At 34.3% G+C, this 13457-nt stretch overlaps 1 protein-coding gene across 2 annotated transcripts in view; it reads left to right on the top strand.

The window, feature by feature from the left end:
• The window catches only part of LOC141402520 (uncharacterized), a 72781-nt gene extending 71853 nt beyond the window's left edge, over positions 1-928 (top strand). For both annotated transcript variants that reach the window (XM_073984000.1, XM_073983999.1), the window contains one exon: positions 714-928. In XM_073984000.1, coding sequence (XP_073840101.1) covers positions 714-863 — 150 coding nt within the window. In that variant the 3' untranslated portion in view covers positions 864-928. The remainder of the gene's footprint in view (positions 1-713) is intronic.
• The last annotated feature ends 12529 nt before the right edge of the window (positions 929-13457 follow it).

The following is a 13457-nucleotide window of genomic DNA, read 5'->3' as shown; positions in this document are numbered from 1 at the left end:
AGAAGTCTTCAAAAGTTCGTTACTTTTGCGAAAAGTTCTTCTAAAGAAATTATTTTATAGAGTAGAGCAATGATAGAAGTTGATTGTAACTGTAACTCATTTTTTGAGTTACCGATAAAAATCGGAAAAATTAAAACGCAAAATCTTTATAGATAAAAATCAAATGTCGTTCGTTGGTAATGGCATCAGTTGAGATTGGCTGGACCGACCGATTTGGATAATTCTTTTTGTGAAATGTTCGCCATAAGCCGACTTAGGTTTTTATACAAAGAAAATTTGACCACGCCCACTTTTTTCAATTTTCAATTTTTATGTTTTCTACAAAAACTGCTGAACCGATTTTTCTGAAATTGTCATGGAATGTACAGGGATGGGATACAATATTTTTAAAAACGCTATATTTGATTTTGTAGCATAAAGTGCGTAAAAAATTGTCATTAAAACTCAGGCCAGTAACGCGGACCGAGGTCTGCTAGTTATGAATAAAAAGTATCAATAAATTTGACACACTGTTGCTATCGTAAGGAATTAACAACTTTATTTTGGTTGTTAACATACCGAAAAATTTCTTTAAGTACCGAAATTATAAGCAATTTAATTTTACCGACATTTGTGGGGAACTCAAAAAATGAATTAGAGAATCGCACTACTGAAATAATACTTTAATTAAACATATCTTTTATTTAATTTGTATGTTCTAATATATGTTTCAGCACGACATTATTGCCGAAAATGTGGTTTTGGACACAAATATGGTAAAACTGATTATGTTGGATGTCGGAGATTATATGTTTCGATTAATGGTGGCGGCCTACAATAATTGGAAAGCTGAAATTAACTTTTATTTCAGTATTTACAAGTGAAATGTTGGCATCCATAAGGCAGCCAAACAGAAGGTCGTCCACATTGGTTCCTGTCAAAATATTGAAAAAAATTTACAGCCTGTTTCTGTATGTCGAAAGAAGAATGTGTGCGAAAGAAACACGTCCAAACTCTTGTGTTTTTCAAATTTGTTTTTTTTTTTTTTTTTTTTGTTTGTTTTGAAGCAAAAGCAAAGGTAAAACTATTTCGAAAACTAAAGTTCGGGCGTGTTTCATTCGCACACATTCTTCTTTCGACATACAGAAACTGGCTGTTAAATTCTTATGGCCTGTTTCACTAACACGAATCGAATACCAAATTCGTTCGAAATATGTACTACCAAACTTCTGGTTTTTGAAAAATATTTGAATTATTTTTAGTATCAATCAACCACAACCCAGAGAGTTTGGTAGTACTTCGAACGAATTTGAATTCGAATCGTCATAGAGAAACAGGCCATTAATTCTTATCACCAAAAATAATTTGCTAATTAATACACTTGTGTTTGTATTCTTTTTGTTATGCGATATAAAATAAATAAAATAGGCACTCGATTTCAGGTATTTTGAAGTTTTAATTATCTGTAAATTGTCAGTAAGGGTACCTAGTGGTCAAGAAACATCTTTACCAAAATTTGTGGACATACATATGTCCACGTTTTGGTGTAGCTCCCATTCAGGTATTTTGAACGTTTGTATCTAAATTTTCAACCCAACATATGTTTGGTTTACATTTACAAAATCTACTCGATGTCGATTGTCAATTCCTTTGCGTATACGTGAAATGAAAACTCATCTGAAATCCACTGGATTTCAGTTGAAGTTTAAGCAGTGGAATTGACAGTTGAAATCGAGTGGATTTCGTAAATGTAAACTTACTATTAGCTGCAATTTGCTAATTAGGGTTCCCAGTGGTCCAAAAACTTCTCCACCAAGATTGTGGGCCTCTTGATATTAGGCAATTTTAAGTCCATGTTTTGGCATATCCTCATTTGACTGTCCCAAAACAGCAACATTTATTATTTAAAACAGGGTTTAAAAGCCAGAAGTTAAAAACATTAGCTTTACACATCAACTGCTACACAATAGGTATGTTCGTTTACTCAACAATTTGTACAAATTTGTACAAGTCCAGTAACTTGCAATTACTTCTCATTTCTCTTTTACTGAACAAGTTTGTTATCGAACAGCAGTTTATAAAAGTTTGTACAAATTTGTACAAACTTTTGAGTTATCGTACAGACCTATTATGTGCGTTCGTTTACTTTACAGCAGGGTACAAATACACAGGTACCCGCATCGGCAATTGTTGGTAGCATAAGATGTCAAAATTTGACATCAATTCAATGCAATTGACACATTATGTTACCATCAGCTGGCTTGATAATGCTACCTGTATTATTGTACCATGCTTTACAGTACAATGCTAAAGACCTTACCCCCTGATCGATCGATTTACTCGCGTCAGGGCAAATGTAGAGATCAGATTTTTAAAAGAGCAATTCTTAACTATATATGGAACGCGTATACGAAAAATTAGGTCCGTATGTCATCTAGGAGCTGAACTATGGATGCCTAAATTTTTACGAATATAGACGAACGAACAAAAAATAGTTACAACAAGTAAGAAGGGCGTTAAGTTCGGTCGGGCCGAACTTGTTATACCCTCCACCACAAGCTGTATTGAAGTAAAATGGAATAATTAGTTTCCTTTCGTGTATGAAGAAGACTTAATACTAAATTTCAGCAATTTCGGTAAAACAATGTGAGGCACCGTTCTATGGGGGCTATTTCAAAACATCGATCTATACCGACAAATTTCTGACGGAAAGTATTTAGACTCAAAGAAGACTAAATACCAAATTTCCTATATTTCGGTAAAAGAATGTGGCTAAAACTTAAAAAATACCGTAAATCAAGAAGTAATCTTCTATGGGGATATAGGAAGACGTATGCTGATAATACTCTTCTGGAATATTTTATAACTCTTGGAAGACTAAATAACGAATTTCAGCCATTTCGGTGGGATATTGACGTCACAATCTTCATTATTACGAAAATCGGGAGGTACCGTTCTAAGGGGGCTATATGAAGGCTTGCACCTATACCGACAAATTTAAAGGGGAAGTGGGAGTACCCCCAACGAAGTCCAAATACCAAATTTCTTCCATTTCGGTGGAATATTGAGGCCAGTAGTGCGATTCTCTAAGACATTTTTTGAGTTACCGACAAAAATCGGTAAAATTAAAACGCAAAATTATGAATGAAAAGTTCGAATAAAAGTTGACAACACTCTTGCTGTCGGTAGAATTTTACGACTGCTTTTTATTCGTCGCTAACTTACCGAAAAACATCGGTAATTAACGAAATTATAAGCGTTTTCTCAATTTTTTCTTTAAGGGAAATTTGTATACCCTTAAAGAAGGCTACGTACCAAATTTCAGCCATTTTGGTAGGATAATGAAGCTAAAACCTTAAAAATACCGAAAATCGGGAGGTACCGTTCTATGGGAGCTATATCAAAACGTGGACCGATATATCCCATTTTCAATACCAACCATCCTGCATGTAATAAAAACTTCTGTACCAAATATTGACTCTATATCTTTAAAATTTCGAGCTGTATCTTGATTTCAACAGACAGACGGACGGACGGACAGACGGACATGGTTAAATCGACATAGAATTTTATGCTGATCAATAATATAAATACTTTATAGGGTCTCCGACGAATATTTCGATGTGTTACAAACGGAATGACAAATTTAATTATACCCTCCATATGGTGGAGGGTATAAAAACAGGGGGTTAGTCGTTTACAAGAAGTTACTGGACTTGTACAAATTGTTGAGTAAACGAACACACCTATTGTGTAGCAGTTTATGTGTACAGCTAATGTTTTTAACTTCTGGCTTCTAAACCCTGTATTAAACAATAGATGTTGCTGTTTTGGGACAGTCAAATGAGGATATGCCAAAACATGGACTTAAAATTACCTAAAATCAAGAGGCCCACAATCTTGGTGGAGAAGTTTTTGGGAACCCTAATTAGCAAATTGCAGCTAATACTATGTTTACATTTACGAAATCCACTCGATTTCAACTGTCAATTCCATTGCTTATAGTGCGGTTACACTAGAGTTTTTTGCCGGGTTAACCCACTTCGAGAGGATTTATTTGACGTTTACGACATGGAATTGACATTTGAAATCCAAACCCACTGGGGTATTAAACTTCAAATTAAATCCAATGGATTTCAGATGAGTTTTCATTTGACGTATACGCAAAGGAATTGACAGTCGAAATCGAGTAGATTTCGTAAATGTAAAGCATAAGTTGGGTTGAAAATATGGATACAAAGGCGGTGCCCACTTTAGCTCAAAAATGGATGATCCTATCTTCGTATAAGTCTGTCTGGTTACTTTCTGGTTGCTTTTATTTATTATACATACAGAGAGCGTCAAAATAAACTTTACACCTCTCAACATTTTTTTTTTTTTTTTGATTGCATTATTACACCCACAACACAAAAGATAACAATAATTAAAAAAATAGCCGCAATGAGTGTCACAACAAAAAGTAATGCAACTGATTGCATTGATGATCAAGAAGAAAAGTGGCAGGAAGTGTCAACTAAAAGAAAAATACCTGTGTCCCCACCTTTAGGTAATTCGCCTAAAAGGAAGCAAGTGGTTGATGACAACCAGCCGTCCACATCCAACAGATTTAGCGTATTATCAACTATAGAAAATGAAAACAACATCGATGAAGCAGATCAAGCTGAACCGAATCAACCAGAACCAAATCAAGCTGTACCAAAACCGCCACCAATTTTTATTCCGGACGTCAAGAATGTTACTAAAATTTTGGATAGCATAAATAAAATTATTCCAGTTGAAGATTTTAATTTTAAATCTCTTCTAAAAGGTGAAGTTCGTCTAATGATAAAAAACGTCGATTCGTACCGAAAAGTAATTAAGCACTTTGATAGTAACAATATATGCTATCATACTTATCAACTGAAAACGGAAAGAGCTTACAGGGTAGTAATTAAAAATTTACATTACACCACCGATGTATCGGATATAAAAGCCTTTTTAATGAGTAAAGGTCACGATGTAAGGAGCGTACGTAACATAATTAGCAGAAAAACCAAGGAGCCTTTACCCATGTTCTTCGTTGATTTGGACCCCAAAAGTAACAATAAAGAGATTTATAATATTACTGGCATATTCAATAACATTGTTACTATTGAACCCCCAAGAAAATTTGACGACTTAGTGCAATGCTTTAGATGTCAAGAATTTGGACACACAAAATCATACTGCCGTAAACCTTTTAGGTGCGTTAAATGTGGTTTAGGTCATCCCACATTAGAATGTAATAAACCAGAAAATACCGCACCTAAATGTTTGCACTGCTTGAACACCCATACAGCTAGTTACAAAGGATGCCCGATTTACCAAAAACTGGTTCAAAAGAAGTCTGCTCTCGTGTATTCTAAACGTAACGAAACTGCTTATGAAGATAACACCATGCCCAACCAGACTTCAGATAACTTTGTGTCATATGCCCAAGCCGTAAAAGGTCAAAGCACGGGAGAAATAAATTTGTTAAACAAGATAGAATCTTTGCTAACGAAACAAATAGAAATGACAAATTCTTTAATGAATATGATGACATTGCTAATGTCAAAATTATGCAAGTAGATTTGATCATTGCTGAGTGGAATGCCAATGGCATTTCAAATCATAGAAATGAAATAGAATTATTTCTTCATAAAAATTTTATAGATATTCTACTTATTTCTGAAACTCATTTTACAAGCAAATCATACTTCAGAATTAAAGATTATGACATTATAACAGCGAATCATCCAGATAACCGAGCCCATGGAGGTGCAGCTATAATTATTAAATCTAAAATTATATACGAAGAAGCGGAGCCAATCTTAGAATCTTTTATGCAGGCAGCTGGTGTTAATATAATATGCGAAAATTCAAAAGTATCTATTTACTCCGTTTATCTTCCTCCTCGATTTAATTTAAAATGTATACAATATGAAAATTTCTTCAAAAATCTTGGAAACAAATTCATCGTCGGTGGCGATTTCAATGCCAAACATACTTGGTGGGGATCTCGGCTATCAAACCCCAAAGGAAGAGAACTGTATAAATGCATCGCTTTAAACCATTACGAAGTTTTGTCAACTGGTAGTCCTACATATTGGCCTGCAGACCCAAATAAAATTCCCGATCTAATAGATTTTTTCATCTACTCAGGAATATGCCAGTCAATGCTAAGTATAAACGCATGTTATGACTTAGACTCAGATCACAGTCCAATTATTCTTAACTTTAGTACAAGAAATGTTCATAAACATAAACATAAAACATTAATTACATCAAAAACCAACATACCTATGGTACAACATCACATTGAACAACACCTAAATTTAAATATCCCGATTAAATCCGGAAAGGAATTGGAAAATGCTATAGAACATTTAACACAAGTCATACACAATGCTACAAATCTATACACTCCCGATAAAATTGATCTAAATTCCACAAACTTTTATGTTACGGCTGAAATACGATCAATGATAAGAGAAAAGAGACGATTGCGCAGAATTTGGCAAAATTCGAGACACCCAATGGACAAAACAAATTTAAACAGAGCTTCAAATCGGCTTAAAACCCTTCTAAGTGACTACAAAAACCAATCAATTGGAAGCTTCTTAAGTAATTTAAGCCCAGATGAAAGTAACGAGCACAGTTTATGGAGAGCAACAAAATATCTTAAGAGACCTCAAAAGAGAAATGTGCATATAAAACATTCAAATGGAAATTGGTGTAGATCAAACAAGGACAAAGCTGAGGCGTTTAAAGACCACTTGGAGAATTCCTTTACACCTTTTGATTTATGTAGTCCCCAACAAAATAAATTAATTTCAGATTTTTTGGATGTTCCATGCCAAATGAGTCGCCCTATTAAACATTTTACGTTTAGTGAAGTTTGTAAGGAAATTAAAAATCTAAAGAAAAAAACACCAGGGTCAGACTTAGTTGATCACAAAGTCATAAGATTGCTTCCAAAGAAGGGTTTGGTGTTCCTAACGACAATTTATAATTCTATTATGAGGCTGTCCCATTTTCCAGTGCAATGGAAATGTGCTAAAATAATTATGATACCAAAACCTGGCAAACCTGAAAACCTGTTATCATCGTATAGGCCTATAAGTTTATTGTCCATATTTTCTAAACTGTTCGAAAAATTGTTTCGAAAGCGACTTTTTCCGATTTTAAATAATATAAATATTATGCCAGATCATCAGTTTGGATTCAGAGAAAATCACGGAACACCTGAGCAGTGTCATAGACTGGTGAAGGTTATAAGAGATTGTTTGGAATGTAAGCAGTTCTGTTCTGCAGCCTTTCTGGGTTTGGCATCAAGGCTTGTTATATAAACTAAAAATGTTATTACCTGCTCCTTTTTATTTATTTTTAAATTCATATCTGAATGGAAGAACATTTTATGTACACATCAATGATAAAGAATCTAATTTTGGCGTCATTAAAGCTGGTGTACCACAAGGTAGTGTTTTAGGTCCTGTTTTATATACGCTTTATACAGCAGATATGCCCGTAAGAAATGAGACTATGATTGCTACTTATGCAGATGATACTGCCGTTCTTGCTATTAAAGATGATCCTTCTTCAGCTACTGACTTACTCCAAACACATCTGAATGATATCGAGAAATGGTTTAATAACTGGAATATTGGAGTCAATACTGAAAAATCTGTGCATGTTACATTTTCCTTAAGGAAAGGAAACTGTCCTTCTCCAAAATTGAATGGACTTACAATTCCTTCTGCGGATTGTGTTAAATATCTCGGTCTGCACCTTGATAGAAAACTTAACTGGAAAAATCATATAACATATAAGAGACAGCAACTAGATCTGAAGACTAAAAGAATGTTCTGGCTTCTTGGTCCAAAATCAAAACTGAGCCTGAATAACAAATTACTACTGTATAAGACCATTCTAAAGCCTATTTGGACATATGGAGTACAACTATGGGGAACAGCCAGCAATTCTAATATTGAGATACTTCAACGATATCAATCAAAGACGCTTAGATTGATTACGGGTGCTCCTTGGTTTCTTAATAATAACGCGATTCATAGAGATTTAAACATAAATAAAATTACAGATGAAATTAAAAAAATTAGTACTACGTATCTTAACAGATTAAGTAACCATTCGAATGTGTTAGCAATTAATCTATTAGATGACACAGATGAAATTAGAAGACTAAAACGAAGACATGTTTTAGACCTCCCATTTATTTAATGAGTTTCATAAAATATGTAATCTGAAATTAAAATTGTAATATGTATTTATTGTTAAATCCACTGGGGTTTAACAATTCTGTTATATTGTTGTAATTATTAAATTTGCTGAATGTTTCTTGTAAATAGATTGCAAATAAAAAGAATAAATAAAAAAAAATTATTACACCGACACAGAGATATTATACGTGTAACATATAAATGTAACTTTTTAAGTATTTAGTGGTGAATTAAAATCCAGAAAATATTAGGCCCTTCCAACGTTTCATTAGGGAATAAATGAAGATACCAAAATAACCTAAAATTTGACGCGTCAAAATAAAGTTTACACTTTTGCCAAACGCAAGAATTTTCTTATTTCTTTAACAAAATGAAGGGATATTTTTGCTTTTAAACTTATTTTCGTCACTTTCAATCCTCCAAATAATAAATTAACGAGCGTTTTGGTGTATTTGGGTGATATTTCCCCCTATTTAAGTATATTTACCACATAGCCATCATTGAAAGCTTCGTATGCATTTCTCGACATGTTTTCAGATTTTATAGCAAAATTTGTATAGGAAACGATGTTTTTCAATAATTCCGACCATTTTCATAGATGGGTTTACAAAAAATGGCAAAACTGTACACAATATATGAACAAATATTTTAACGGTGAAATTCTTGTTTACACAATCAAATATTGTGGAGTCTGCTGTATCCTCAGGGGGTCCATGACAGGGACGGAGTGCGAATAAATGTCTTTTATAGGTTCCGGGATATGAGAACAATATCTTCCACCTTTATTGACACGATGAGGAATGGGGTTAACACCAAAGGTATACGTAACATATGGGCAGGGATCTGCCCATATTTATGAATAACAAGTTGCTATATTTAACTCCTATGTACATCGGATCACCCACTGAAGTCTCTAGACTACGAAATCCATTGAGTACTTGACGAAAAAATTCGACAAAACCTTAATAGAAGCCTATTTTATGCCAATATTACGCGAAAGTGGTACCACGGGTCCAATGGGGGGAAATATCACCAGATTACACCAAAACACTCGCTAGGGCCTAATATTTTCTGGATTTTAATTCACCACTAAATACTTAAAAAGTAATCAGTTTTAGGGCCATATAGCAAATTTCTCATTTTGTTTAATTTGCTGGATGGGCTTATTGACCTGTTTATCGATACAGAGTAGGCGGAAAAGGGAACTGATGAAGATGTTTGGTGACAACTGAAACTATAGTATTCCCTACCCTCCGCCCGCAACTAATCAATTTCATATCCACTGTAAAACATTTTGTTGTTATTCAAATACTTGAATACAACAAAATATGGACTCAAGCTGAAATAAACACAAAGATGTAAAATTCTGCAGTCCAACAATAAAAAAAAAACACCAACAACAATAATAGGCATCAGCACGGCCTTGTTGATCAATGCGTAATGCAAAAACAACAACTTTCTCGTTGTTTTACCCCCGCTTATTGAAGCAACATTTCTATGTTCGTATTCTTTGCAAAGCAAAGACTACATAAAAAACAGTGGTGGATATGAAATTCTTTGGTTCGACTCAAGTTGTAGGGTAATCAGTTTTAGGGCCATATAGCAAATTTCTCATTTTGTTTAATTAGCTGGATGGGCTTATTGACCTGTTTATCGATACAGAGTCGGCGGAAAAGGGAACTGATGAAGTTGTTTGGTGACAACTGAAACTATAGTATTCCCTACCCTCCGCCCGCAACTAATCAATTTCATATCCACTGTAAAACATTTTGTTGTTATTCAAATACTTGAATACAACAAAATGTGGACTAAAGCTGAAATAAACACAAAGACTTAAAAAGTAACATTTATAAGTTACACGTATAATATATCTATGTCGGTGTAATAATGCAATCAAAAAAATGTTGAGAGGTGTAAAGCTTATTTTGACGCTCACTGTACGAGTATAAATAGCTTGTACTTAAGCGAGAGACTTTATTAATTTTTTTGACGGATTTATGGCGATGAAACTGCCCATTTTTATACCCTCCACCAATTCTACATCGATATAGCCATGTCCGTCCGTCTGTCCGTCTGTGGCAATCACTCTAGCGTCCGAACGGATTGAAGTAGGTGGATGAAATTTTGGTAAAATCTATTATATGTATGTAGGACTTTTGGTATTGAAAGCGGGCTATGTAGGTCCACGTTTTCGTCTAGCCCCCATACAAAGTGACGCGTGACGCTTCGTCGTTCTAAGGAAATTTTAAGATATTTGTCCCATTTGACCACCGAATTGGTTGTAATTTGGTATTTTGTGTTTCCAGAGGCTAAAAATCATGTCTACTAAATTTTGTTTATATAGGTCCACGTTTTGGTATAGCCCCCATATAAGGCCCCATATATAATACGCGTCATTTTAAGATATTTTGAATGTAATAGTCTCATTTGACCACAGAATCGGTTGTAACTTTGCATTTTGCGTTTCAAGAGGCTAAGAAACATATCTACCATAACATGTTTACATAGGTCCACGTTTTGGTATAGCCCCAATATAACGCCCCATATATAGTACGCGTAATTTTAAGATATTTTGAATATATTAGTCCCATTTGAGCACCGAATTAATTGTAATTTGGTATTTTGTGTCTCCAGGTATAGCCCCCATATAACACCCCATATATAGTACGCGTCAATTTAAGATATTTTGAATGTATTAGTCCCATTTGACCACAGAATCGGTTGTAAGTTTGTATTTTGTGTTTCCAAAAGAAATATTTCTACCATCAAATGTTTATATAGGTCCAGGTTTTGATATAGACCACACAGGATTTCTCCCGATTTTCTGTATTTGGAAGGTTTTAGCCTCATTATCGCAGCGAAGTGACTGAAATTTGGTATTTGGTCTTCGTTAGGGGTATAAAACTTTCCCCCGGAAATTTGTAGGTATAGGTCCACGCCTTCATATAGCCCTCATAGGACGGTGCCTCCCGATTTTCGGTATTTTGAAGGCTGTGGCCTCAATATTCCACTGAAATGGCTGAAATTTAGTGGTTAGTCTTCATTTGAGGTATAAAACATTCCATATGAAATGTGTCGGTATAGGTCACACGCACTCATATAGTCCCCATAGGACGATATCTCCCAATTTTCGGTATTTTTGAAAGTTTTAGCTATACTATACTACCATAATGCCTGAAATTTGATATTTCGTCCTCTTTTGGGATGCAAAACTTTCTCCCAGAAATTTATCTGTATCGGTCCACGCTGTAATGTACACCCCATGGAACGGTACATCCCAATTTTCGGTGTTTTGAAGGGTTTAGCCTCATTATAACACAGAAATGGCTAAAATTTGGTACATAGTCTTCGTTGTGGGTATAAAACTTTCCACCTGAAATTAGTAGGTATAGGTCAACGTCTTCATATAGCTCCTATAGAACAGCACCGCCCGATTATCGGTACTTTGAAGGTTTTAGCCTCATTATTTCACCGAAGTAGCTGTAATTTGGTATTTAGTCTTTTTCTGGGCTACAAATATTTTCCTCAGAAATTTGTCGGTATTCGGGTTTTAGCCTCATTGTAACACGGAAATGTCTGGAAGATGGTACTTAGTCTTCGTTGAGGGTATAAAAATTCCCACCTAAAATTTGTCGGTTTAGGTCCATGTCTTCACATAGCCCCAATAGAACTGTACCTCCCGATTTCCTACATATAGCTTGTTCTCCACCAAAATAGCTGATATTTGGTATTTAGTTTTTGATAGAGGTATGAAACGTTCCGGCCGAAATGTGCCGGTATAGGTCGACGTCCCCAAATACCCCCATAGGACCGTACCTTCCTATTTACGGTACTTTGAAAGTTGTGGCCTCAATATACCACCGATATGACTGAAATTTAGTATTTCAATTGCCATGGGTGTATAAAATATTGCAGAAGAGAATTATCAGAATAAGCCCTTTTCTTCAAATAACCCCATAGAAGCGTACTTCTCGATTTTCGGGATTTTAAGGTTGTGTCATCAATATCCCATCGAAACGGATGAAATTTAATATTAAATCTCCGATGGTGGTATAAAACTTCCCACCTGAAAATTTCCGGTATTGTTCCATGTTTTTATATACCCCCCTTAGAATGATCCCTCCCTATTTTCGGTTTTTTGAAAGTTTTAGCCACAATATTCAATGGGAATAACTGAAATTTGGTATTAAGTCTTCGCTGGAGTTACGAAACTTTCCTCCAGAAATTTATCGGTACAGGTTAACGTTTTATACAGCCTCCATAGAACGGTGCCCACGATGTTGTTAACTATCCAAATCCAGAATATCCAGGTTTAGGTCTAGCCGGTTTTGACATTTTTCCTCAAAAATGATTTCCTGTAGCAGGGATGAATGAACTTTTGCCTATTAATCACTATGCTATCGTTTATTCCATTGAAATATAAAAAAAGTTCACGCACAAATCGATTTTAAAAAAATAATTTTTTGAAAAAATATATGAAATGAAATTTTTTTTTTTTTTAAAAATATTTTTTGTTGCACGTATGAATAAATATAAGCCTACTAATAACTATAATAACGTTTATTTCATTCAAAGTTTAAAAAAGTCGCGAAAAAAGTCACTTTGAAAAAATTTAAAATTTTTTGTTTTTTGTTAAAAAATTTTATTTTTGAATAAAAGCGTTTACGACATTTTTACGATTCTCAGAATTAAAGAAAAATAGTGAGGAATAAATTTTATGTAATTTTAATTATCTCATGTGGCTCTAAAGTTTATTTTCAATTATATATCTGTTTTCAGTGACTTCAAAAAATTGACCATTATTTTGATAAATTCAAATTTTAAAATCATTTTGTGCGTGAGGTTTTTTCACCGAATCACCTTGTAATTAAGATTTTATGTAATCTTGTGGCAAAACTCATCACGCTATGATACAGGGATATGAGGTTGTAAAAAAGTCATAACCCTAATGTATATCCTACTCCTGCAATAAAAGGAAGAGTTCAGTACTTTCATAAACGAAATAAAAGTAATTGTTCCTATTCACTTCAATACAGTTCGTGGTGGAGGGTATAAAAAGTTCGGCCTGGCAGAACTTAACACTTTTCTTACTTGTTTTAGTTAAAATCGAAATTTTGACAGTCCACATTTTTTTTAATTGATATTTTTTAATTCCGTTTCGCTTAAGTACGAGACTATTATGCTAAGTTTACATTTACGAAATCCACTCGATTTCAACCGTCAATTCCATAGCTCAAACGT

Source organism: Musca autumnalis, unplaced genomic scaffold, assembly GCF_047663935.1.
Source record: "Musca autumnalis isolate F117 unplaced genomic scaffold, ASM4766393v1 scaffold_4, whole genome shotgun sequence".
NCBI lineage: Eukaryota > Metazoa > Arthropoda > Insecta > Diptera > Muscidae > Musca > Musca autumnalis.
Note: the sequence above shows the minus strand (reverse complement) of the source record. Positions and strands in the feature narration are given on the sequence as shown.